The 27,313-nt window shown below is 44.8% G+C and overlaps 1 protein-coding gene across 2 annotated transcripts; it reads left to right on the plus strand.

Moving 5' to 3' along the window:
• Positions 1–100: 100 nt before the first annotated feature.
• Positions 101–25,359, plus strand: ADCY9 (adenylate cyclase 9). 2 transcript variants are annotated; one of them, XM_081839529.1, is made up of 12 exons: positions 101–1,971; positions 4,598–4,770; positions 9,572–9,676; positions 11,009–11,226; positions 13,142–13,244; positions 15,271–15,479; positions 15,983–16,142; positions 17,509–17,657; positions 18,084–18,125; positions 19,199–19,240; positions 20,400–20,441; positions 21,734–25,359. In XM_081839529.1, the coding sequence occupies exons 1-12, from the start codon at positions 108–110 to the stop codon at positions 22,923–22,925; spliced, it is 4,299 nt and encodes a 1,432-aa protein (XP_081695655.1). In that variant the 5' UTR covers positions 101–107; the 3' UTR covers positions 22,926–25,359. The 2 variants fall into 2 exon arrangements, with proteins under 2 accessions (XP_081695655.1, XP_081695656.1); XM_081839530.1 differs by having other exon boundaries at positions 11,111–11,226.
• Positions 25,360–27,313: the final 1,954 nt, after the last annotated feature.

The following is a 27,313-nucleotide window of genomic DNA, read 5'->3' on the forward strand; positions in this document are numbered from 1 at the left end:
GCAGCGGAGGCGGCGCGGGCGGCGGAGGAGGAGGCGGGGGAGGCGGCGGAGGGGGAGGCGGGGGCGGCCCGCGCTGAGAGCCGCTGCCTAGGGAGAGGGCCTCGGCCATGGCCTCCTCGTCGGCCTCGCCGCCCTCGGGCTCCTCGGCGCACCAGCACCTCCTCCAGCAGCAGCAGCCGCCTCAGCGGCGCCGGCGGAGCACCGAGGTGAGCTGCGACTCGGGCGGCGGCGGCGGCGGGGGCAGCGTGACGGTGAGGATCTGCGCCCGGAGCCCCCCGGGGGCGGCGGCCAAGGCCAGCATCTCCTCCTCCAGCGGCAGCAGCTCGGGAGACGCGGCGGCGGCGGCGGCCAGGAGGGCCCAGGCGTCGGGCGTCGGGCGAGGCGTCCGGGGCCCGAAGCGGAGAGAGAAGGGCGGCGGCGGCGGCGGCGGGGGCGGCTTCGGGCTGGGCCTGGGCCTGGGCCTGGGGCTGGGCTCCCGGCGGCGCTCGACGCGGCTCCCGCAGCTCTTCGAGCGCGCCTCGGCGCAGTGGTGGAACCCCACCTTCGACTCGAGCAACCTGGAGGAGGCCTGCCGGGAGCGCTGCTTCCCGCAGACGCGGCGCCGCTTCCGCTACGCGCTCTCCTACCTGGGCGCGGCGGGGCTGCTGTGGGGCGGCTACTTCGCGCTGCGGCTGGGGCCCCCCGGCGGCGGCGGAGGGGGGCGAGGGCGGCGGTGGCGGCAGGCCCCCTTCGTGGCGCCCGCGCTGGCCTTCCTGGCCGCCTGCCTGGCCTTCTTCGCCTTCACCTTCACGCGCGCCTACGGGCGCCACCCGGCGCGCACCTCGCTGGCCCTCGTGCTGCTCGTCTTCGCCATCACGCTGGCGCCGCAGCTGCAGGCGCTGGGTCCGCCGGGGGCGGACGAGTGGGGGGGTCCGCCGTCGGGGCCCTGCCTGTCGCAGGTGGGCAGCTTCTCCATGTGCATCGAGGTGCTGCTGCTGCTCTACACCGTCATGCACCTGCCCCTCTACCTGAGCTTCTTGCTGGGCCTCTCCTACTCGGTCCTCTTCGAGACTTTCGGCTACTACTTCCGCGAGGAGAGCTGCTTCTCGCCCTTTGGGGAGCGCCTCCTGGCCTGGGACCTGCTCAGCAAAGCCCTGCTGCACCTGTGCATCCACGCCACCGGCATCCACCTCTTCATCATGTCCGAAGTCCGGTCCAGGAGCACCTTCCTGAAGGTGGGGCAGTCCATCATGCACGGCAAAGACCTGGAGGTGGAAAAGGCCCTCAAGGAGAGGATGATCCATTCCGTCATGCCCCGGATTATTGCCGACGACCTGATGAAGCAGGGGGACGACGAAAGCGAGAACTCCGTCAAGCGCCACTCCACCTCCAGCCCCAAAAACAAAAAGAAAAAGCCTTCTATACAGAAAAACCCCATCATATTCCGTCCTTTTAAAATGCAGCAGATAGAACAAGTCAGTATTTTGTTTGCGGACATTGTGGGCTTCACAAAAATGAGTGCCAACAAATCTGCGCATGCTCTGGTGGGACTCTTGAACGATCTCTTTGGTCGCTTTGACCGCCTGTGCGAGGACACAAAATGTGAGAAGATAAGCACTTTGGGGGACTGTTACTACTGTGTGGCAGGGTGCCCTGAGCCCCGAGAGGACCATGCTTATTGCTGCATCGAGATGGGGCTGGGCATGATTAAAGCCATTGAGCAGTTTTGTCAGGAAAAGAAAGAGATGGTGAACATGAGGGTTGGTGTTCACACTGGGACGGTCCTGTGTGGCATTCTGGGGATGAGAAGGTTCAAGTTCGATGTATGGTCCAATGACGTCAACTTGGCCAACCTTATGGAGCAACTGGGCGTGGCAGGAAAGGTCCATATTTCAGAAGCTACTGCAAAATACTTAGATGACCGCTATGAAATGGAGGATGGAAAGGTGACTGAGCGTGTTGGTCAGAGTGTGGTTGTAGACCAGCTTAAAGGTATATATATATATATACGTGTGTGTGTGTCTAAAATGAACTGGTATACTTCAATACTTTCCTCCCATAGCTGCTTATGCTTGTTGTGCTGACATGGGCAAGTCTGGACACATCAAGTACAACATCTGAGATTCAGAGTTTTAGTTTTGAGGTTGTCCTTGCTGATTCTTCAAGGAATGAAAGATAAGATATTTGATGTCATATGCTTGGCGGTTGCAACGCTTTCTGATTTTAAAACTGATTATTTTAAAGGGCAGTTTTAATGTTGTATTTTAATCGTCTGCCAGATATTTTATAGTTCATATACTTTCATATAGTCTGTACTTTGGGTTTCAAGTGATTCATAGGCTTCTAGAAAAAAATATGACGTTCAGAAAAGAACTTTGTCTTCATGCTGAGGAGCAGACTGCAGACACCTCGTATTAAGGCAGATTTGCTTTTTGGTTTCTCCAGAAAAGTACTGCTATTTGGTGAGTTGTAATGGTTAGAACTTGACTTATAAAGTACTAACCTATTTTGTTGAAGTTACAAATAGATTTGAGGCACCCAGTTACAAATCTGTTCTTTAGAGAACTTGTGGCAGTTTGACAAATACTTTAGGGAAAAGGCATATATTTTAATGAATTTCAAATAGAAGTCAGAACTTAAAAGAATATGTGTTAGATGCTCCTCCAAAAACAGTCTAATAATGTTTTGTTTCAGGTACTTTGTACTGTGTTTATGAGTCTGAAGAACAGATGAAAGAGCTGAATGTGATCCAAAATGAAGTATTTGATACTGTTTTAATTAAGTCAGTTTTAGAAACCGTAGGCAAGAGCAGAGTGCACTGGAAGGGAGACAGCTAAGTGTGAGTAACAGATGGGGCATGGAGCATAAAATGACATAAAATATGCAAAGCTAAAGCTTCTTCAAGACAGCTTGGAAAATGTCTCCATCTTTCCTCCTCTTGAGTTTTCTTAGCATGGTGAAATTTAAAAGGCAGAAAGTTTAAATGTAGTAATGGACTCAGCCTTCCTTCCTTGACAGCAGATGAAGGGTACCAGTAATTGTTATCTGTATAAATTGTTTTGAATTTCTAACTGTCATTTGACCTCGACCAAGTCAGCTGCTGTTAGGGCAGCCTGATTTTTGAAGAAAGTCTGTGCTGTTTATTCTGTAGCTCCCAGAAGTGTACAAGATATGCTGCACCCTAGGACACCAAGGCTAATTTATATTTGTTTATTATATATCTACTTCTTTATAACATTTATAGTCTGTGTTTCCAGTACAGAAGACTCCTAGGTCAGTAGTTGCAAATACAGTATTGTAGTGAAATCGCGTGCGCGCACTCTCTCTCTCTCTCTCTCTTAAAGAAAAAGGGTTTCTGGCTCTTCCCGATGTGGTAGAAAGCCTTTGATGGGAATGACTACCACAAAGCGCCTACTTGCTGTTCTAGCAGTACACTTAAGCATTTAACAAAGATAAGACATAATTAGAAGATTTTCTTATGTCTATCCTGCAGAGGAGCATTGTGCTGTGTAAAGAGAAGCCTTTGTTTTCTGCAGCAACACACTTAACTGAATGGATGTTTAACTTGCATACACTGGATAAATTCAGTTAAAAACCTGCTTTTATGGGTAGTTCTAAATTGGGTTAAGCTTTGTATAGTGTTATATTGAAAATATAATAAACATATGCAGGTAATTAATGTGGTTATGCCACTCTCATGGCTTTTATTTAGATTCAGCTCAGTTTAGTGAAAGAGGGATTAAAGTATGCAGGAATGAGCTTTGAATACTGTTAGTATACTAGATGTACTAGATGCAGGAGTCTTTGTTGCTGCAGTTAACTATCATAGGTTCCCCTCTGGAAGATGAATTCAACAGGACTTCTGTTTAAGATGTGCATAGGGTTGCAGCCTTGGAAACGTTGAAGGGGTCTTACCTTGAGTGGTGGTGGGTCAGCTTTGTGTCCTGAAGGACTTCTGTGTGTACACAAGCCATTCTGCTTACTGCTAAATGTTTTTGACACCATGTTTGCTGTAGGAAGATAATCTGCAGGCCATTAGGCTGTACTTCATTGCTAAACTGGTGGGGAGGGGGGCAGAGTCCTGCTAGCATTCCGCTAGTCGAGAAAAGTCTTACAATTATTCAGATGCTGCAGTGCAGTAGTCCTTGGTGCAGGATTCCCACTCTTCATAACATGTAAAGTGTGTGTGTGTGTGTGTGTTCTTGTTATTTTTAAGCAAACATTCACACTTGCCAATGAAATCAAGTGCTACTGCGTGGGACAGAAATGCCTACAGTATTCAAAAATTGTAAAATACAGCGGCCCTGTATTGTATAAGCCTATTCTTGCCTTTCTTTTTATTGTGAGGGATTGGGAAGGCAGGAAAAGGGAAACAAAAGTCTGTTAAGAGCAGTTTATGAAATGTCTTTTTGTTGCCAGAGGATGGGCCTGACTGTTCCCAAGAGGAGAAGTGAGCCATGGGAATAGCTGCCTCGCTGGCAGTAGTAGCTGGCTGCTGTGGTTTGCCTAGTCCTAGTGGAGTGCACATTTGAGAGAGGGGTTCTACAAACAAGTGGGGAGGAGGAGGGATAGTAGTGGAAGAATGGTTTCAGCTCTGTTAACTGTAATTTTCCTGTAGGTTTGAAAACATACCTGATTTCTGGTTTGAAAGTGAAGGAGCCCCCCTGCAGCTGCTCACAGATGCTGCTTCCAGGTCTAGAAGCAGGAGACAGAAGCAAGTTACAGGGAACCTCATCAGCAGAGAATGTTGGCAACTTAGCAAAAGGTTTCAGACAGTTGGAAAAAAACAAGGTTTGTCAAATGTATTCTTCAAACTTCTAAGGGTTTTTAATCAGAAACTTGTTTGAGAAGCTTTCGTTGGGGACATTAAATAGGCACTTCGGTGGTTGGAGTAGAACTAGGAACACGCATCACTGAATCCTTGAAGAAGGAGAAACAGAAAGATTTCATTCCTCATTTTATTGCTTATGAAGCCCTAAAATGAGAGAGGAACCATACAGTGTGATAATAGCTAAAGTGGAGGGTTGGCTGCGAGGGGCCTGGTTCAAATTCCCATTCTGCCGTGAAGCTCCCCAGGTGGACAGTTCTCCATATCTCAGTGCAGCCCCCCTCACCGCAGCAGTGTTGGTGCAGAAAGGCTGCTTTGAGTTCCTTGGACCAGCTGGCAAATGGAACAAGGGGGTGGCAGGAACTCTTGTTCTCGGGTCCTGATCCTTAAGTATGATTTGTGGCTTCAGATCCCCAAATGTATGTGGGAAGAGACACTTCTTTGCTGTGCACAATTTGGTGTGCTCTTCCAAGCATTTGTTCCTAGCGCAATATTTGTTCCAGCTAACCAGTCACTTTTCAGGGTTGCTTTTCTGATACAGTGGTGCCCCGCAAGACGAACGCCTCGCAAGACGGAAAACCCGCTAGACGAAAGGGTTTTCCGTTTTGGAGGCGCTTCACAAAACGAATTTCCCTATGGGCTTGCTTCGCAAGACGAAAATGTCTTGCGAGTTCCTGCAGGGTTTTTTCCCTTTCCCCCCCCTTTTCCTAAGCCCTAAGCCGCTTATCAGCTGATCCGCTAAAAGCCGCTAAACCGCTAAAAGCCGCTAAACCGCTAAGCTGTCAGTGGGCTTGCTTCGCAAGACGAAAAAACCGCTATACGAAGAGCCTCACGGAACGGATTAATTTAGTATTGCGAGGCACCACTGTATCTGCAAGGGAAAAATACCTGATTGAAATTATTGTGTGTGTGTTGCTTATAAAGTAAAGCAGGTGACAGAGCAGAAACCTTTTGGTTTTGTTTTAACATAAAAGCGTTCTTTAGCTTAAATGCTGTGATGGTAGAGAAACAAGAGTCCATTGATTCTAATGCCTGCCTTAATCATACCACTTAAACTTCCTCATGAAATTGTCAATAAATGTATCAAAAGCTTGAAAAAGAAGGGAGGACTCTGCCTCAAGGAGCTCGTAAGGAGGAGGAGGAGGGGATGTCTGTTCTATTAAGCCAAAGCACATGCAAACTGAACTGAAACATTGTGTAAGGAACAAACTATATATTATTAATAATTTGCAATATATATTAACATTTTTAATATAAAAAATACTGGAGACTGGGTTCCCCACCCCTATGCTGTTAACTACCCTGGCACCCTTTGGAGAGAAAGGGTGGGATATAAGTTTTTTTATTTGTTGACTAAAAACAATTGTGTGTTGGCAGGAGCTGATGGGAGCTGTAATAAAAACATCTGGGGTGCACCTTGCTGGTTAAGGGTGTTCCAGAGTCATTTCAAGTGCAGTCAGTAGCCCTGAGAGGCTTAGGTACAAATCCCATATTCTTTGCTCTGTAGATACTTGGTTCATCTTGGCCTGTATGAGCCTTCACAGGGTGGTGGGAGGGGTGAATAAATGAGATGCAAGGTTGTTATCAGCCTTGAGTTTGAGATGCAGGTAGGATGGGACATGCTGTCAGTATCAACGGATGCATTTGTAGTTTGTAATTCATAGCAAGTCTGTTAAATATTTTCCTCATCCCTTTAGGCTATGGTTCTTTATGTGATTGTGTGTTTTCAGTAAAAAGAGGATATGATTATTTTCATCTGCAATTGCAGATGAAATATTAAGGATTATGGCAGCGTGGCTGTCCTTCAGATTTATAATGAATCTTGAATAAGGTGTTTCAGTATAGGCCTGGAGTGTCAGAGACAGCTGCACACCATATAGAGCTTCACCCTATATCTATGTCACATTAGTGGATTTCTTCCTGGGGGTCATAATCCGCAGGAATTTAAAACATTCATAGAATTGTAGTGTTGGAAGGGATCCCAAAGGTCATCTATTCCAACCCCTGCAATGCAGGAATCTCAATATATACATTACTACCATTAAACTTATTTCCAGAGGTGGGATTGTGCTAAAAAAAGGTTCCAACCAATGGAAGTCAAATTTATCAATACAGGGAAAGTGTTTTTAATGGTTGATCTCTCAGAAATCAGCTTTTACTTCCAAATCTTATGTATTGAAATTCAAACACAAATTATTTCTGTGCGGCAAAGGGTTGCCACAAAATACATCACTTTAAGTGCCAAGCCCTGACTTGGTAAAGGAAAACCCCATGAGCGTGCAAAAGGGTTGGGGTGGGGGAGCCATGCTTGTTGCATTATTATGAGGCTTTTCGGTTTTTGAATGCTGCAGCCTGTGTATACATGAGCCAGAGGGCAGGCTGTGAGTAGCAGTGGAAGGGACTGAAAAAGAGAAATCTAATAATGATTTTGGGACAGTCACCTATCAGAAATTTGGAGTGGGTTGATAACCCTTCCACAAAGGCAACATTGATGAATGTCTGGAAGAAACAGAAGTTCAAGATCATACAAATAAGGACTTGTCTACACGAATAGAAAACCTGTGTCAGTAGAGAGGATTGCCACTCCACATTAACTGGGTCCATCTGCACCAACTGCATTATTTTATAGCAAACCAAGTTACTAGAGAAACTGGTATAAGGGACCTCACTCATTTGAAGCATCTGATTTTGGAGAATGAACATTCAACACAAGGCTTTGTCTCCGAAATGTGTACTTTATTGTAAGTGACCTCCTTGGCTCTTTCTATCTATGGGACCAGCACGGGTGGCCGGGCCTGGTGAACTTTTAATTCCTCACCCCTATGGTTATGATTAGTGGGTTCCCACTTTATTTTATTTTGATTTTAAATGTGATTTTAAATGGATTTTAAACTAATTGTTTGATTTTGTGTTTTTAATGTATTTATTTAATGTATGTATTTAATGTATTTGGTGTTAGTCGCCCTGAGCCCGGTCTCGGCTGGGGAGGTCAGGGTATAAATGTTGTTGTTTTTATTAAATGAAAAATTCATTTAGCTCATTGAAGGACTAACAGGAAGAATGGCCTAGGGCAATCTATACAGGGATAGCAGCCTCTGAAGTCAACTTCTGCAATAGTTGGTGTCCTCATTGAAATAGATCACCACTGTAGGAGGTACCAGGGGTGGGTTTGAATTGTTGGAGGGGTTGAGAACTAAGAGGCTCATTCATACCTGTCTGTTGGGAGTGTCTGAAGGTTGTCCCTTATTAGACCATGGTTTTCAAAGAAGTTGGTGTTGGCGCAAAGCAAAATGTAGCACTCCTGACAGTTGATACATTTAAATGTTTGTGGCGGTGGGGAATGAAGTTGTAATGCACAAATTTTTACTTTCATTTATGTTAATAGCTGCACAGATCAAAAGTGCAGCAAAATGACAGATGAACTAGCATTTGAAGTATAGTTCCGCAGACTCTGGAACTTTGCCCTGGCAGAGAAATTAACATTTAACATAAAAGTGGCCAGAGTCAAGGTTAAATCAATGAATTATTATGTTACCATTTTCAGAGTACATCAGTGTGCAGGCAGGCATTAGATATGTCAAATGCATTTCTTAAACTCTGTGATAAACTCAGTTGCCTTACCCAGAAATGAAATATTGGAGACTGGGCAATAATTGGCCATAATGTTTGGGTCCAGCAGTTTTTTTTTAAGAAGCTGTATAATAACTGCTGCTTTAAGGGTTTCAAGGAAGTATGAGAGTATGCTATGCAACAAACATTTGGGGCCTTTCCAAATCAACTTCTTGATACACCAGAACCAATTTGACACTCAGGTTGATTGAGGTTTTATATTATAAAATGTGAAATAACTTCATTACTTGAGAGTCCATTCCTTTACTGGTTTTGAGGTTTTATGCTTCTCTAGTATTTTATATCCAAACCTTGCTTACACAATAAATCACTTGAATAGCCTGGGGCTTCTGTACTGGTTGCCTGACTGGGCTGGTTTCTATAAACCACGGATGGTGTAACCTATGATATCCCCCTTCCCATCAAATGTTGTTGGACTCCAACTCCCTTCAGTCCCTGCCCACATGGCTAATGTTTAGGGGTGATGGGAGTTGTAGTCCAGCCATATCTGGAGGGCCACTGGTGTCCTGCCCCTGCTATAGACCATTGCAGCCATTGTGTGTGTGTGTGTGTGTGTGTTGTGCTTTTCTGAACAAGTACACCTTGTGAGGAAGGGGCTCTTGATACTGTGTGTCAACTGAGATCTTCCTCCTGGTCCCTTCTGGTGAGCTGGAAGGCGGGATATAAAAATAAGATAAATGATGAATTAGAGCTGCTTCTCTGTCTTTTATGGAGCATGTTTTCAGCTTTAACATTCTGTATCTGTGGCCGTGAGAACTAGAATCTTTTTTTCTTTTCTTTTTTAGCTGGCATTTCCATTATTCCAAACAGATTATCTAAGTACAAGTGCATTCACTGTATTTTTGTTTAATTATAATTAGGCTTCCATTAAGTGGCTATAACTTTTCTCATATGTGATACTACTTACCTTTACACACAAGTGATTTTAATTCTATTCCCAAATATTCAAGGAAGGAAAAAGGACAACTAAGTGTGATGTGCAACCTGTTGGCAACATCCTATGGACTGCATTTGAGAAACCTTTTGCCAAGAATCCTGAAATTTATACAGATTGGACATGCTAAGATTTGTAATGTCAGTGCTATTTAAAAGAGATACATTAATCTTGCAGTGTTTTTCTCTTTTGGCTTCCAGACATGCCCTTCATGTAATACTACATTGGCATCTGCTTCTGCTGCAAGTATAGAGGAAGGAGCTATCCAAAATGGGGGCCAGGATGAACATAAAAACAGCACAAAGGTAACACTAATTTATCAGCTTGCATTCTTCTCTAGCTCCCCTGCCCCATTCATGTGGTAAGTCCAAGATTTGGAAACTCACTTAGGGTAGTCTCAAGAGAAAACTGACTTAACCACTGACATACAGAATTCCATTCTCAGAACTGATCTGTATACTTCCAGAAGTTGCACTTGGGTGCTTCAACCTGATGTGGTGTAACACATTAGAGCCAGCAACAAAGTTCCATGACTAGCCTTATCTAGCTTCCTCCAATCCATGTTTGTAGAAGAGAATTTTTTTTTTAAAAAACCCCAGTGCTGGCCCAGGTATCAGATAAAGGGTGGCATGGGAATTTAATAAGTAAATAATAAATTGTAAAATAATGTTTGATCATGCCGCTGATTTTGTGTGGAGCCAGTGTGCCTTAATTGGATAAGAGACCAATACATCTTGTACTCAAATCCCCGTGAACATCACTAGCTAGTTTGGGGCAAAAAGTGTAGGTTGCACAGTGCTGTGAAAATCTTTGATAGTATTACAGAAGTTTTACATAGAAATACATTGAAATTAAGGAATATGGCTAAGTTAGGTCCATAAATTTCAGTAGCTCTACGCTGCATAAAATTTAGTTGAATACCATCCCTTCTGTTTCAGACAAGGGGTGTTTTGACTTGCAAAACAACAAATAATGTGCATAAAAATAATTTGCACTGTAAAAATATCCTGAAATTTTTGTCAGGACTGTTCGTTGTCCTCTTCAGATCACCACACAAACGCTTCTTGTTCTTTTATAACTTTTTATTGATTATTAACAAAACAATCTTATAAACGGTTCTTAACTATTATTCCTCAGAGTCACTTCTTTCAGATACCTTCTGAGCTCTGCTTCTCCGTGACCAGCCACCCTCAAAATGTTGAACGCGCCCTTCCCTTCCCTTTCCTGCTCTTTTTTCTACCCTCCTGGCTAGAGCTGGCCTGTATCTCCCATCCTCTGAATCTGAGCTAGAACTGAACCCTTGCCTTGCCTGGGAACAGCCAGTCCCTCCCTGTTGTTCCTCTTGCTCCCTTCTATTAGATTCACTGCTCCCCTCCCCCCCTTGGGGAATGCTTTCTCCCTCTGAGAAACTGGAAACTTCGAACTCTTCCCTGACAATTTTCTTCTGTCTTAATTGTTTGGTTCTGTTTACAAACCTGAAAATTGTTGAAAAAAGAAGCTTGCAGGCTTTCTCACTCCAAATTATAAACTGTTTGAGCTGAGGCAGTTTTTCTGTCAAAATTTCTTGAGGATGAACAATAGAATGGCACGATCACTCTGTCTCTTTGTGCTTTTGCCCCTCCTTTGATCTGAATCAGGGCCCTGGAGGATGCAGTCCCAAGTCCCAGAATGGTCTTCTAAGTCCTCCACAAGAGGAGAAGCTGAGCAACAGCCAAACATCCCTTTATGAAATGTTGCAGGAGAAAGGAAGATGGGTTGGCGTGAGCTTGGACCAGTCACCACTTCTGCCACTGCGCTTCAAAAACATCAGGGAGAAAACGGACGCTCACTTTGTTGACGTGATAAAAGAAGACAGGTGAGAAAGATGGATGGGGGGGGGGAATCCCAGCTTCACATACACACTGGTGGGGTCTAAACTAGCAGGAACTGAATAGGAAAGGGGTATTGATCTCGTGGTGGATAGCTCAGTGGAAATATGGACCCAGTGCAGTGCATGGTAGCTGTGAAAAAAGCAAAATCCATGTTGGGGATCGTTAGGAATGGGACTGAAAATTAAACTGCTGATATGTTACTGCTGTCATACAAATCTGTAGTGCAACCACACTCAGAGTGCTGTTTGTCGTTCTTGCCACCTCACCTCAGAAACAATGACTGTAGAGCTGGAAAAGAGTCAGAAAAGGGCAATCGGAGTGATCAAGGGAAAGTTTGCAACATATGGTGCTTTTTAGTTTACCATTACACAGGTACATAAGATTATGCATTGTGTAGAGAAACTGGGTAGACTTAAGTTTTCCCCAACCTCCCGTACGAAAACCCAGTAGAGTCATCACACAGCACACAGTTAAACTGGATTTCACTACCACGTGATATTGTGGCAGAAATCCACTTAGCTGTCTTTAAAATGGTATGAGGCAAGAAAATGTACTACCTTTGGGGAAACAGGCTTTGAATACCAGTTGCTGTGAAACAACTTTGGGGAGAGGGCCCTCGTGTTCTCCTTTTGGCCCGTGTGGGAAATGGGATGTTGGATTAAATAGCTGTTTGGTCTGATCCATCAGGGTTCTTCACATGTTCTTAAATAACTAGTCACAGTTTTTAAATAAATATTTTCAGGAGGCGACTGTCAGCTTTGTCTAAGCAGCGCCTTGTTAGGTGGGCAGTTGGCCATGAGCATTCAAGCCCCAGTAAAGCAGCTGGTCTCTCCAGGGGTTTTGGTGTTTCTCCCCTGCTTTGACGAGGGCACCCTAGTGGGCACAGCAGCATCCCTGAGACCTGGTGTGATAGAGTGGCTGTGAGCATGAGTTGGGAGCAAAGTAGTTCCCAGTTCTAAATTCATGTTCTGCATTAACTTGCTAGGTTACTCATCTCTCAGCCTTTGTCCTCCATCTGCATGTGTGGATAATAATACTGGGCTACCCTATATGGGTGTTGCAAAGATGGTATGCAACATCTTAATCTTCCAGTAAGTTCTGCCTTTTGTGCATACCCCAACAGTTTGTGCAAATTGGGTTTACATTTTGCCGCACAGGCTTGCTCCCCATCTTAGTGTAAATGGAAATTATTATTCTGCCGCCCATCTGACTGGGTTGCCCCAGGCCCTCTGGGCAGCTTCCAACAAATTAAAACACAATAGGTCTATGCATGAAGGAGGTAACATGCCACCTCATAACTTGCAGGACGTTAGTGCCATCCGTGGTGAGACTTTAAATCTGTAAATTGTCCAAGTCGTGTGTGCAGTCCTTGGGGACAACATGGGACAACATTTCCCATATAGAAGGGGGGTTGTCTCAGAAGTCGAGTTACCTGCAAGACATAGGTGGATCATTCTGCTGTCATGCTTCACCGTAATTGTATCTCCGCTGGAGGCTGGTAGTCCAACCACCTGCAATGCCAGAATCTCCCTCAGCCGGTCCCTGCCTGCCTGCTTTCTTACTTCACAGTCCAGCAGGTAGCACACACTGTCAGCTTCTTCCTCCTCCTCCTCCTCCTCCTCCTCCTCCTCCTCCTCCTCTTCTTCCTCTGTCTCAGTGTTGCCGTTACACAATCCAGTAGGGGGGGAGGATAGGGACAAAATTAGAATTGGCTCTGTCTACCTGATGGAAATATTCTGAGCACTGCCTTCCTTCCTTCCTTGTGTGGACACAGATACCGAATAGTGAGAGACTAAGAGCAGTTGCTCAACCAAGAAGTAACCTGGAAATGGAACATTAGGAATTGTTTCTTCAAATGATAACTGTGCAGAAGTAAACTCTTTTCCATTCTCCCTCTAGCTTGATGAAAGACTATTTTTTTAAGCCGCCCATTAACAGACTGAGCCTGAACTTCCTGGATCAGGAATTGGAGATGAACTATAGAAGCAGCTATCAAGAAGAGGTGTGTTTGTGTGTGTTGTGTATTGTGTATGTTCTGGTTGTCTCTGAGAAGCAAACTAATGAAGTGCTAATTTTTCATTTTTCACTGAAAAGTAGTCCTGGAGTGTTGCGTTTTGTGGAGGGAGGGGTGCTTTATCGGTGTCCTCTGCTTTTAATCTCACCCGGCCTGGTTGCTTTTTCCCCAGGGTTCTGAATTCATACTTCTGAACATACATTTGGAGCTTTGTGGGAGGGGAGAGAGATGCTTTAACTCCTTCATGTCTGTGGCTTTTATGAGTTGTTTTGGAGGATGTGATGGTTTGTACTCGGTTCCACAAAGCCATTTTTCACCTTCTCACCCCTTGCTTTTTCCTGTAAGACTTATTGCAGTCGTTAAGAGTCGTCAACAGGCTCATCACAGCTATCTGCCAATCACCCATTCCCACCACCCTTCTGAGTAATACCCCTCCCCACCTTCTCACTATATAGAAGGGTCTGGTGACTTCTGTTTCAGTGTATCTGAAGAAGTGTGCATGCACACGAAAGCTCATACCAAGAACTAACTTAGTTGGTCTTTAAGGTGCTACTGGAAGGAATTTTTTTATTTTTTATTTTGTTTTGAGGATGCTTTAAGGATAGAGAACCATACGCTGTTGCAGGAACCATAGAATCATAGAGTTGTAGAGTTGTAACGGATCCCAAGGGTCCTTTGGCCACCCCCCTGCAATGCAAGAATCTCAACTAAAGAATCCATGACAGATGGCCATCCAACCTCTGCTTAAAAACCTCCAGTGAGTCCAAGGGAATCCATTACACCGCTGAACAGCTCTTTACTGTCAGAAAGTTCTTCCTGATGTTGAGTTGGAATCTCCTTCCTTGTAACTTGAAGCCATGGGTTCGAGTCCTGCTTTCTGGCACAGCAGAAAAGAAGCTTGTTCCATCTTTTGTGTGACAGCACCTGAACATCCTTTATGTAGGCAAAAGATAGGACAAAGGTCCATCACACTGTAAAGGTTCTCCATCCTTAAACCATCCTGAACATGCACTGTTACCCTGGGGGAGTTTCTCAACAGTCATGGGAGCTTTGCCTCTTCTTAAATTGTTTCTAAGGTAGTTCCTAATATCCAGTCTAAATTTGCGTTGCTGAAATCCCTCGTGTTTTGTTACACTATCACTGGTTCTGGTGAATAGTCCCCTCACAGGGCCTTTTGAAGACCCCAGATCTGCAGCTGCCCCCTGCATTCAGCACTGCAATAAGTTGCTGTTGAGAGTGTGGGATATAAGATACTGTCCGAAGGCAACTTAGCAGCTGGCAGCTGGACTGAGTGGCCTCCCGGAAGGAGAGCTCCTAGCAATGCAGTCAGAGCTGAGGAATGCACACAGCTGAAGAATAAAAAGGCAGCTGGCTGCATTTCCCAAGCTGAGAACAAGAAAGCAGGTAAGGGTGACAGTTTGGGGCAAAGTGGAGCCTAGAGGATGGAGTGTGGAGGTGCAGTAAGAGGATGGGAGGAAAGGAAGGAAGGAAAGCAAGAAGGTTGAGGACAGGGACAGAGGGGGAAGCTTGCTGGGAAGCGTCACTCCAGAGCGGGAGGAACAGAAATAGTACGCTTTATTTCCTTGGGTTAAAAAAACATCCTTTTTACCCTATTATACTGAAGGAAGGCTAAAGGAGGGTAAAAAAGAGAATTTTTTAACCCAAGGAAATAAAGCATACAAATGGACAGAATCAGTGAGTTATTTATATGTAAAAAAAATTGTACTGTTTGTTTTATATCTGTGTTTTAAAAAAAATATTATATTGCTCTTTGTAAATAGCTTGGAGGTCTTCAGTTGAACAGGTGGTATATACATTTTATTAAATATTGTAACACCTTCTGTCTCCTACCCCCAAAAGCTCTGTCTGTGCCATCGTATTTGACAGAAATGCCCACAATGGATTTGATTCTCCTTAAAAGACAAACAAGAAAGAAAGAAAGAAAGAAAGAAAGAGGGCACCCACATATTGGTGCACTGTCTCATTCTGTTCTTTTTGCCTTTATCTGAAACAGGTTATGAGGAACACCCCCGTGAAGACCTTCGCCAGTGCTACCTTTAGTTCACTTCTGGATGTTTTGCTGTCCACAACAGTCTTCCTCATCCTCTCTGTCACCTGCTTCCTGAAGCATGGGATGGCTGCAACTCCTCCCCCACCTGCAGCAGTGGTTGTGGTGGTCATTGCCATCCTGCTAGAGGTGCTGTCCCTTATCGTCTCCATTAGGTAAATGAGGCAGACTTTGGATCACTCTCACAGGGTGCGTAGGATAGCAGCAGAGGCAGGGCCTGCTTCTTGGATTTGAAATGGGAATAGCTAAGAATGGGACAGAGAGTTCTGTGAGGGCCTTCGTAGCTCTGTTGTATGGAAAACAGACTCCTCCTTTCACCACTTAGAGATTTGTACTAGTGGTCCACCCTAGGCCAGGCAACACCCGCTTGAGTCACTTTGGACATAATTAAACGTGTAAGGCACCCTAAAGGTGAGAACATGACAGGAAAGGGAAGAGAGCAGGATCCAGCAAAATGGCGAGGCTGCTGCTTCTAGTCTGATTAAGAGAGGAAATCAAGCATGCCATTTCCTTGTGTAGAGGCCCGCTCTGAGTGAAGTGGTAGCTATACAGAGAGACTTGCAAAACCATTCCCCTCCACTCCTTTGCCTTTCTAGGCTCAGTTCTGTCATAGATAGAAGCGGCTACGCTGCCTGACTTGGATGTGTGTTGTTTTCAGAATGGTGTTCTTTCTGGAGGACGTAATGGCTTGCACAAAACGGTTGTTGGAGGGGATTGCCGGCTGGTTGCCACGACACTTCATTGGTGCCGTTTGGATCTCCCTCCCTGCTGTCGCAGTCTTCTCACACTTCAGCTTGGAATTTGAAACAAACATTTATGTAAGTCATACATTGTTGAATCCCATAACTGGATTGGTTTTTCTGTGCTCCCGCTATATCCTGGGAGGAAGCAGGTAGAGGATTGAGATTGAGAACCACAAGTTCTGGCAGAATCCGAGACCAGGGAGAAGAGACGGTGGAAGAAGATTGGAAAAAGTTTAAAGTTTATTTATAGAAATATGGTAAAATTAATGAGTGTTAGAAAAATGTTGGAATGAAATTATATGGCCTTAGTAGAAGTGTTATAAGGAGTTAAGCATTAATAAGTATTATAGTATTAATGGAAAATAAGGTTAAAATAAGTTAAGATATTTATATGACAGAAAATAGTGAAAGATGGAAAGGATTTGCTGAAACAATTAATAGAAGTGGAATACAAAAAGGGAGGTGAGAGGAAGTCGATGAAACAAGGGAATGAAAGATAAGGCATTGAAATGGTATGATGTATGTTTTTAAATTGTTTTTGTTCTGTTTTGTTTAGTTTAATGCGTTAATGTTGTGTGGTGTATTGTTTATATATTGTATTGTATTGTTTTTTCTTTCTTTTGTTTTTTCTTCTTTTTTTTCTCCTTTTCTTTTTCTTCTTGTTTATAAGGTTTAAAAGTAATAAATATTTTTTTTTTTAAAGAGAACCACAAGTTGGCTCTCTCTTTCAAAATTCAGTTACCAGAAACGTTGGTGGGTAGATCTTCCCTGGGTGCCCAAAAGTATGCAGGTTGCTTTCTTCCCGAGAGGAGTTGGAAGCAGAGCTGAGGGAGATGGGAAAGGAAGTTTCTAGCAGGCTAGGGTCCGCCAATTCCAGTCAGCTGGCTATGGGGTGCTTCATTCTTCAAAGGAGAGAGAGCAGGCAGCATTGGAGAGGCTGGCTGCATGTGAAGCCAACATACGTTAAATGGAGTGAGCGGTGTTGTGAGCCTGAAGAGGGGAGGCAGTGCCAGATTTGCATGTCAGCTAAACAAGCTATAGCTTAGGGCCCCACTCTCTTGGGGCCCCCCAAAAAAATTTAAAGGAAAAAAACCTGGATGTACATTTCCAAAATGTAAGATAAAAAACAAATAAAATAAAACCTACATATAGCAACAGTGTAGGTCCATAAATATAGCATATATTCAACACAAAAAACAGCGACAGTTTGTTGTTGACAAAGGACAGCTGGACATATAAAGGGCCCCATTACCTTCAGTAGCTTAGGGCCTCATCAAACCTAAATCCAGCCCTGAGGGGAGGCATAATGACTAGTGAAATTTTGGTTTCGTGACCACAGCTATTAAAAAAAGGGAAAAAAGTGGATTCCTGTGCATTTACTTAGACATCCCATTCCAATAGATCATATATGACTAATAGCTGCTGTTTCTGTTTGTTGCAGTATACCATGTTTATGTGTTCTGCAATTCTCATCACTATTGTCCAGTACTGTAACTTCTGCCAGCTCAGCTCCTGGATGAGATCATCTCTGGCCACTCTTGTTGGAGGAGTCTTGCTAGTTTTGCTGTGGGTGCCTCTGTGCCCTGACAGGTGAGCCTTTGAGGAAAAGTGGTGCTGCCTGCCTGTTGCCTGTGAGTTGGGACAGTGTCTTTTCCCCAGTGAGGAGTCTTGGAGAGCATCATCAGGAAGCTGGAGTGAAATAGGTGTTCTTCTGGCTCATCCAACTGCAAGCAGATTCACCAGGTGTCTTTGTTGATTAGAAGTGCTGCCACTTTAGCCATCAGATGTATACTTTGACGTTTTGTGAAGTATTGTGGTTAACCCCTGGGGGGAAGGAGAATTGAGGCTGGTGTAGAACTCCGTGTCAGAATGGGTATCCAGCAGCCCAGAATGAGATTTGGAGAGTGGCAGCCAGGAGGGGTGTTTCATTTTTCTCTTTTTGCAGCTGTTCTTTTTTTTTCTTTCTCCTCCATGCTTTTGATTTGTTGTTGTCTGTCTCTTGCGTTTTTGTTTCAGCTCTGTGGAGGAATCATATATTGAATCAGTGAAGAACTTTAGGTAAGCATTCATTGGATTTCCTTTCGTTTCTGGCTATTACTGAGCCTGGCAGCCTTTTCCCTAAGTCTTTATATCAACCAGCAGCATTTTTAGACCTTGAACAATTGCTTTCTCCTTCTACCCCACCCCAGCTTATATTCACATGGTTTTGAGACGCTCTGGTACTCTGTATCTGAAGTCATCATGCTTTACTGCATGATAGCCATCAGGTGGGTGCCTACGCCTTTCCCTTTTTGGTTTAAGCTTGGATTTGAGGTTCCTTGCGTCCTGCCCATTACTGTTTGGTGTCAGGAAAATGGAAACGGCCAAATGGAGGATAATTATCTCCAGTTTTTACTTAGATCATTTGTAAGGTGACCAGTTTGTATTTTGGGTCAGTGGGCACTTGGAGCCTCCAGCCTGAGCTTGCCCTACCACTGTCCTGATCCACAGGCCCAAAAGAGAGCCTGTGTGAGTGGTTTGATGTAGGGATACCAAAAAGAATGTAAAAAATGCCAGAACGGCCAATTCCAGTGCATTTTTAGACTGCACTAGCCTACAGCACAGCCTGCAGAGCCTTTATGCCAGGCATAGGCAAACTCGGCCCTCCAAATGTTTTTCAGACTACAATTCTCATTATCCCTGACCACTGGTCCTGTTAGCTAGGGTATTGTAGCATAAACATAATGTGAGCTGATTCTGGCAGCGACTGCCAATTCGTCCTGAATTTATCTTGGCTACCAAGGTGGTGTTTACAGGCCTTCCAGAACATTTTCCCCGTTTGGTTCTACACAACCACCATGCTCATAAAACATGCACTATGCAGGTGTTAAAATGGCCTTTTCATGTGAATTGAACTAAACACATTAAGGACCATCTTGTAGACCTGGTTATCCGACACGGACTAAGAAGCTGTAACATGTCAACCTTGGAGACAGCAGAGATACATGAGGCTCATTGCCCATTTCTGAAGAAATGCTTAATGCAATAACTGATGCATCAGGGCAGAGTCACATTTTGTCAAGCAGCTGTTGCTGCAGTGGGAATAGTGGCCTGTGAATTTTCTTGCTGATCCAGTGCTTCTTGCATTTCAGTTTCAGCTCCATGGAAATCTTCAACTCTACACAGAACATCAGGTAATCATTAACATCTAGCAGTCTTCCTTGCACTTTCTGCTTTCTCCTCAAAGGCTTAAATGAAGTGCTATAACATTTTTTATTTTTATTTTTAAAGAAAGCTTTAAAATAACTGTTATTTAAAACTATTACTGTGGTACCTTGGTTCTCAAACTTAATCCGTTCTGGAAGTCCTTTCCAAAACCAAAGCATCCCTGCACTGATGATAGTCATTGTTTGGATGGGGTTTTTTTATCCATTTCCACAGTCACACAATCAATCAATCAATCAATCAATCAGTAGCTGAACTGGGTTCCATACAGTCATAAAAACAAATTAACCAAAAAAGCCTCAAAGACAAAAAATGTAAAATAAATAGCAAAAACAAAAGCGCCAAACTTAATCCATTTCGGAATTCCATTTAACTTTCAAAATGTTCAGAAACCAAGGCACAGCTTCTGATTGGTGCAGGTGCCCCGGGAACAGTAGCCGACAGCCGCATCAGACTTTCGGCTTCTGAAAAATGTTCGAAAACCAGAACACTTACTTCCGGGTTTTCAGTGTTTGAGAACCAAGGCATTTAGGTACCAAGGCGTTTGAGAACCAAGGTACCACTGTATGCTATAAAACCTTGCTTGTGTATTGATTAGAAACACTAAAAAAGGTCAACTGTACACTGAACTCCATGTCCAAAGAGTTAGACATCAGCAGCCTGCTTCAGAATTTAGCTCAGGAACAACCAAATTGACTGTAAAAAAAATACCAAATAAACTAGAGAAATATAACAGTTGCCTGGATTTTAAAAAAAGGAAAAATGCAGTGTGTGCCTACATCGGTGCTAGTTTTGAAGCCTGGTATATGTGGTGTCACAGAAGCAAAAGTGAGGAGAAGAAACGCTCACCATGTGTCTGTACCCTAAATAATGGCAAGAACAGAAGTAGCTGTTTTCAGACTTAAGCAAATGGTTTTTCATTTAAGGGCTTGATCAACATCAAACTTCATTATTTTCATCACTTCATGGTGAATGTCTGAAGCCACCAAGCTATATATAGGTAAAACTCCAGTGGAATCCCTGGGACTAAGAAATGGAAATTCTAAATGTAGATTAAGCTCACTAAATCCTGCAATTATTACCTCTCCTATTCATTTCTGTTGATGTTTTGCTATATTTGGATTTCAGCTCCACAGAAATCTCCCATCTTCAGTTAGAACAGAACTATAGGTAAGAATTGATACCTAGTTCCCAGTTTTTTATTTTTTTTCTTTGCTTGCTTGATCATTCATATTTCTGAAATGTAGAGAGTGGTGCAGTTAGATTAGTCAGTCATAGACATAATAATCTGCAGATAACTGTGACAGATGAAGGTTAAACAGACTCTCACATGAAAACTTGGGATGAGTCTCTAAGTCTGACAGAATACTTTATTTGACATCTGAGGACCAAACTGGACATGATGTGATTTACCCAAGTAGTGACTAATTGTGACACTATCCATGTATGTGTGTGAGAGAGTGGGGGGGGGGGAGAAGGTGGTAGGGAGAGGGAAAGTAAATAGCAGTTGAAGAAAATCTGGATTGGAACAAAACTGGTACATCATGACATAAGTGGCGAACCTGCAAATGATTTTTGGGGTTTTTAGAGGGTTCAGAAAATTGTGAAACATGATATACTATCAGGACCCAATTGGCCCTCTTAAATCTGTATACAGTGGTACCTCAGTTTTCGAACGTCTCTGTTGACAAAAGTTTCAGTTTTCGAATGCCGTAAACCCGGAAGTAAATGCTTCATTTTTGAACCCGCCTTGGAAGTCAAACATGAAACGCAGCTTCTGTATTGAGTTTTCCATTTTGAGGCTTCTGTATTGAGTTTTCCGTTTCAGAACTCGAACGGTCTTCCAGAATGGATTACGTTCGAAAACTAAGGTACCGCTGTACCAGCTAAAATAAATATTTGAAGAATAAGGATTCGATTGTTTGCCTTTTGATGGCAGCACAGAATTTTATTTGGTTTGCTCATTTTGTGTTTTATTTGCATATATTTAGTTAAATGATTTGTATCTGAGTGATAAAACTTCAAAAGAGTTTTAGGTTTTATTCAACTATGTTTTACTTGAAATATACCCATTGAAATGAATAAAACAATAAAACATTTTTGAAAAAGAAACTAGGCAGTGTGGGTGGGTGGGTGGTCTGGATCTTTGCTCACCACAGCAGTCCTGATCTGAATCTCCACTCCCCCCACTCCAAAATAGAGTCCCATTGTGTGAATGACACAATGTCTAGTTTGGTCCTGCGCATATGAAGTTGTCATAATTGTCTCTGTTGCCATGGGGGACTAGAAAATCGTATTTTAAAATAGAATAACATTTTAAAATAGAGTAACGTTGTGTGCTTGTGATTAGAATATAGGAATATAAGAATAGAGAAAACATACAAATGCTTTTTTCTTTTCTTTTTTACATTTACTCTGTGTATGTGCGTGTGTCTATATTTTCTTTAAAAAATTAACTCCAGTTCCATAAGGAATCCATGCTACCGATCAACCTTGGAAGACTTCAGGCGGCCAGCAGACCTTATTGGCCATGAAGTGATTCTGGGCTTCTTCCTTCTCCTCCTCCTGGTTTGGTTCTTAAACCGTGAGTTTGAAGTGAGCTACCGTCTGCATTACCATGGAGACGTGGAAGCCGACCTTCACCGCACCAAGATCCAGAGCATGAGGGACCAGGCAGACTGGCTGCTGCGGAATATCATTCCGTACCACGTGGCGGAGCAGCTGAAAGTCTCACAGAGCTACTCCAAAAATCATGACAGTGGTGGCGTGATCTTTGCCAGCATCGTGAACTTCAGTGAGTTCTACGAGGAAAACTATGAAGGAGGCAAAGAGTGCTACCGAGTCCTGAACGAGCTGATTGGGGACTTTGACGAGCTGCTGAGCAAGCCTGACTACAGCAACATCGAGAAGATCAAAACCATCGGGGCCACGTATATGGCCGCCTCTGGCCTGAACACGTCCCAGTGCCAAGACAGCAACAGCCCGCACGGCCACTTGCAAACCCTCTTCGAATTTGCCAAAGAAATGATGCGAGTGGTTGATGACTTTAACAACAACATGCTGTGGTTCAATTTCAAACTACGGATTGGCTTCAACCACGGCCCCTTGACTGCCGGGGTCATTGGCACCACCAAGCTCCTGTATGACATTTGGGGTGACACTGTGAACATCGCCAGCAGGATGGACACGACCGGAGTGGAGTGTCGCATCCAGGTGAGTGAAGAGAGCTACCGCATCCTGAACAAAATGGGGTATGACTTTGATTACAGGGGGACGGTGAACGTGAAGGGCAAAGGGCAGATGAAGACCTTCCTGTACCCCAAGTGCATGGACAACGGCATCGTCCCCCACCACCAGTTATCTATATCTCCAGACATCCGTGTTCAAGTGGATGGCAGCATTGGGCGGTCTCCGACGGACGAGATCACCAACCTGGTGCCTTCTGTACAGAATTTGGACAAGACGCCCCACGTCTCGGACCATAATTTGGAGCTCAAGGGCGGGCTCCCCTCTTTCAAGAATCTCCCAAAAGAGACAGTGAAGCCAGAGGATGGGCGTAGGTTTGGTAAGTCTGTTGAGAAAAACGACTGCAAAGAAGCAGGTCCTGGTGAGACCAGTGAGCTGACTAAGCTGAATAACTCGCGGAGCGTATGATGCGCTGGAGTGGTCGGTTCTGTCTACAAGAGCGCAGGTGCTCTCGACGGGCTGTGTACTCCTGGAGGAGGGGGCAGGAGAGGGAGTGGCTGGACGGCTCTGTCATCTGACTTTGGCAACGGGATCCGAGGGGGTCACTGGTGTGCCAGGGCTTTTGTGCCTCTCTCACCCCCCAGGTCCCCTTGGAACAGTCTTTCAGCTGAGATGAGACATCAAGTGCCTTCAGATAGACTCTGCTGGACTCCTTGTCTAGGAACAGAGGCACAAAGTTGACCATATGTTCGATGGATAAGCCGTGGTTATATCATTTTTATTGTTTCTCACTGGCACTACTATTTTGTTTTTGTTTTGCCTATTATGTTAAGCCTTTTGTATGTAAACACAGACAAATGCATGTTTACCTGACTGACACAAACAGCCACTAAGGGAAGATGATGTGAGGCGAGAGAGGAGTTGCCCCCTGGGCAGCTGGAGGAGGAGGAGGAGCAGCAGGGAGCTTGCCTTGGCAGTCCAGCACTTACCTGAAGTGATCCGTGGCCTGCTCTGTTTGCCATAATCAGACTCAAGTGCCCTTGTGTGTTCTGGGACGTGTGGCCTCTTGCCATTCACCCCACAGGCCTCTGCCATGTGGGGATTGGCGCTGGCTGCACAGTGCTTCAGCGGCAGAAGCGTGCCAGTCTCAGCCTCAGGTGTTTCGCTTCTGACCTCTGCCAGGAGGGACTTCTGAGCATTTGGATGAAACTGTTTTCTCTAAATCTGGTCAGGCCTAAGAGATAATAAATGATAGGGGATTTTCTCCCTTCCTTTTTATTCCTCCCTTCCCCCTTAATTCTGTATTTGTGGGGACAGTAGGGATTGTAAGCAGTGGTGCCAATTGTAAGGCAGGTGCCCATTAAGCGTGTCTGCGTTCTCAGTCCAGCCTTTCTTTAGGCACAGTTGGTGCCAACAGCACTCAAGCTGTCAGACGTGGCTGACTTAGCAGGGTTGGGGCACATATTTTGTCCTTATTGTGTATGCCCTTTGTGGGAGTTGGAATGAGAAGTCTGTTCAGAGCTGAAAAGCACAAGAGTAGGGAGATCATAAGCCTTCGGCGCTTTATTGTGTGGATTGAGTCAGAATGAATTCCCTTTGACAATCTTTTTTTTTTTTTTTTTTTGCATTTTCACTCCTGTTGTATTACTGAATGAAGAGTCAAACGTGTTTGACTCTTAATGCAGCCAAATTTTGTGATTCACCTAAAGGTGATGTAGCGAAGCATAAATCACATGGAGAATAAAGTAGGGGCTGTTCTACGTTTTTGCAAGTTTAGAAGACGTGGAAAGGGTTAAAGTACTTTAGGGTTAGGAAGTTTGTTGTTTCATAGAATACTTCCTCTTGCACTTTCTTATCCTGCAACCTAAATTGGTCCAGTAAAAAGCCAGCATCTCCTGTGTTCTGACCTTTGGAGTGAAATGGACAACTATGACCATTCTCATCAGCTGGTCACTTCTGTTATTTTGTTGACATGCTAATCTTCTTTGAAACTAAAGCCAGTCTCTCTCTCTCTCTTTTGGCTCAGTTGTTAAGAGCATCCCTGGAATTTATGGTCATAAAGGGGCTTTTGCTTGATAGCACATAGAATACCTTTTCTGTGGGCCACTCTCTCTTCTGTATGTCTCACATTCCGGCACCCACACTGAGCAGCACTGTAATACGTGCATCTTTGGACAAAAGCCTTTGGGGCTGAACCAACACAGGGGTAGTGAATTTCCAGTGCAGGCTGGGTCTAGGAGGACAATGCTGCACGGTTCTCAATATGTAGTTAAAAACAATCTTATTTTCTTCAGCCCCAAGTACTGTACAGTACTAGCCTCCACTGTGGGTGCAATCCTAAGCACATTTACTAGGTAGTAATTCCAGCGTATGCAGTGGACTTAATTGTGAATAAAATGTGTAGTAGGAGGAGGCTGTTCCCTGAGTTGGGCTTTCCAGAAGAGTAGTATCATTTTGTAAACTTCTCTTGCCTCAGTCAAATCAAAGAAACTTTTGAAGGTAATCGCCAGGATTCTAGCTTCTGGTTTCTCGACTGAACTGCTGTTTTCCCCACTGCTGAGCTGATTTAGTCCCAAGGTGTTTCCAGACCATCTGCAGCATACAGAACAGAGCTGGGTTTCAACAAGAGCTAAAAGTCAGAAGAGGGAAGTTTAAGGACACTGATAATAGCCAGCAAGGATGGTGGCTTGTGGCAGATCTGGCCCTGTGAGAATGAGAGGCTTTGGGGCCAACTGTCTTAATGTGTGACCTGCTTCTCTCAGTTGTGAGAATGGTTGGAAACTTGCAGATTTCTAGCCACAAGGAATTGGGCTATTTACTTTTGTTAAAAGACTGCAATTACCCCGTCTTGGGGGAATGTTCCTAAGACCAGCTCTTTGCAGTGTAAAAAATGCTCAAATGGTTGAAGTATTTCATTTCTTTAATTTGTGTAGGTGCTTCAGGCCCTTGGCAAATGTTTCTTGCTCTCTGCCAGGCAGGTGATGTCTTTAGTCATAGGCCAGGGGTTGGCTTGCTCTTTCTCTGGCTTGAATTTTAAAGGCTCTGATTGGTGTCTGCTTCATCCTGGAGGCTGAAATAGCAGCATCTCAGCTGCTCTTTGTGTGAATTCATGGGCTGCTCTCAACAACAGGGTTTCCTGCAGAAGGACATTGCCTGCAAAGCACCTTGCATATCGTTGCTTTTTCACATACCTCCCCAAAAGCATTTTATTTGCCAGGCAAAATACTTACACAGAGGTAGTAGGGAGCTCTTCTGCCGCCTGCCTGTGGAACGGTCCCCAAAGGCTTGTTGCCTGTACTTTAGGGCTTGGTGGATGCAGGGTGGGGAACCTGAAGGAGCCCTCCAGATGTTGCAAGGCTCCCGTTCCCATCACCCCTGCGCATCGGCCAGGCTCGTTGCTGGGGCAGATGGGAATCCCAGCAGCAGCTGGAGGGCCACCGGTTCGTCACACCATGCCTAAAATTATAGCAATAAAACTGGAGCGCTACGTTGGTAGCAATAATGCAAGATGATTTACCTAGCGGTAAATACACACGCCTGGCGAGGGAGCAAGCAGTGGCATGCAAAGGAGGCAGTTGTTCCTTTGAAGATCGGGCTGGACATGAGCCAGGGATGTCATTTTGGGTTTTTTCAGCAGAAGCCTTATTTCCAGGGCTCTGGAACTAATGATGCTAATTGACTTGGCATTGAAAGGCTCACACCACAAACAGATATTTTAGCTAGAGTTGGGCTGGGAAGTCGGGTGGCAGAAGGAAATATCGGAGGGCGAAGGCAGGGGGAGGCAAGGTCTGCAGAAGCCTAGGTCTTCTGCTGCCAACTCCTTGGCAATGAAGTTTTGGGATGCACGAGGAAGTGCCCCAAAGAGAGCAAGTTCTGTTCTCCTGCCGTGCTCCAAGGTCTCTGAAAGCAGTAAATGAGGCTTTTTATTCAACCGCACTCATTGAGGCCTGCTTCAGTCCTACAGAAATCAATGAGACAAAGCACCTTTTAAGGACTAAATAACTACTTAATTATTTAGAACTTACTTTCCCTCATACGCTGACTATGTATAAATAGAAACAATGCACTTGGCTTCTTCTCCAAAGGCTCTTTTAACTTGTCACTGGAGGCTTGTTGCCATTTGGCTTCCTAGCAGAGCCACACGATGAGATGGGTGGCTTCCCTTTTTCTTCCACAGGAGCTGGAGGGGTATCTGAGGGCTGGGTGTGCAAGGTGGAGGAAAATGCGCCTGCGTGACTTTGGCCGCTCTTGGGGGCCCCACCCTCTCCTTGCCCCTCCTGTGAGCTGAAAGGCAGTGGCCACCAGCCCCTCCTCCTCCATCTGCCCCACATAGAGGCAGCATTCTGGGCACTTATTCCCACTCAGGTCCAGTTGGTAGGAGGAGGAGCTCTTGGTGTCCTGCTGAGAGTGTCCCACAGAGCTCTTTACTGCCTCTTCTCTGTTCTCTCCTCCCCGCATCCCACGCTCCTCATGCCTATACCTGCAATATGCCCCGTCCCCCCACTTACCTGGGGAGGCGCATCACAAAGCAGAAAGCATTTCTTCTAGGCACTTCCTGGGTCTCCGAGGCATTCGCTTCTCCTCTTAGAAATGAGCCTAAGGCTAGTGCATCTCGCGTGTAAATACTGGTTGGTTTATGCACCGCAGCTGCACTCCTGCCTTCCTCTCTCTGGCTTCAGCCGTTCTCCCGCCTGGCTAGGCCAGCCTCCTGCTTCTGCAGTAGCCATAGCCAAACATGACTTCCTGGAAGTATTGCAGCAATGTAAACTAAGGGCTCCAAAGCATCCCTTTGGGGCAGCAGCTTTAAGGTTGTTGCCTCAACGTCACGAGGACAAACAGAAGTAATAAAAAGCCCA

This window comes from Podarcis erhardii, assembly GCF_964252035.2.
Source record: "Podarcis erhardii genome assembly, chromosome: 14".
NCBI classification, from domain to species: Eukaryota; Metazoa; Chordata; class Lepidosauria; order Squamata; family Lacertidae; genus Podarcis; species Podarcis erhardii.

Excerpts from the sequence above, each read along its gene's own strand:
- ADCY9 (XM_081839529.1), top strand. The coding sequence starts at position 108 with ATGGCCTCCTCGTCGGCCTCGCCGCCCTCGGGCTCCTCGGCGCACCAG. Across the intron at positions 19,241-20,399 it reads AACTCTACACAGAACATCAG|CTCCACAGAAATCTCCCATC; the intron begins GTAATCATTAAC and ends TTTGGATTTCAG. Across the intron at positions 20,442-21,733 it reads CAGTTAGAACAGAACTATAG|TTCCATAAGGAATCCATGCT; the intron begins GTAAGAATTGAT and ends AATTAACTCCAG.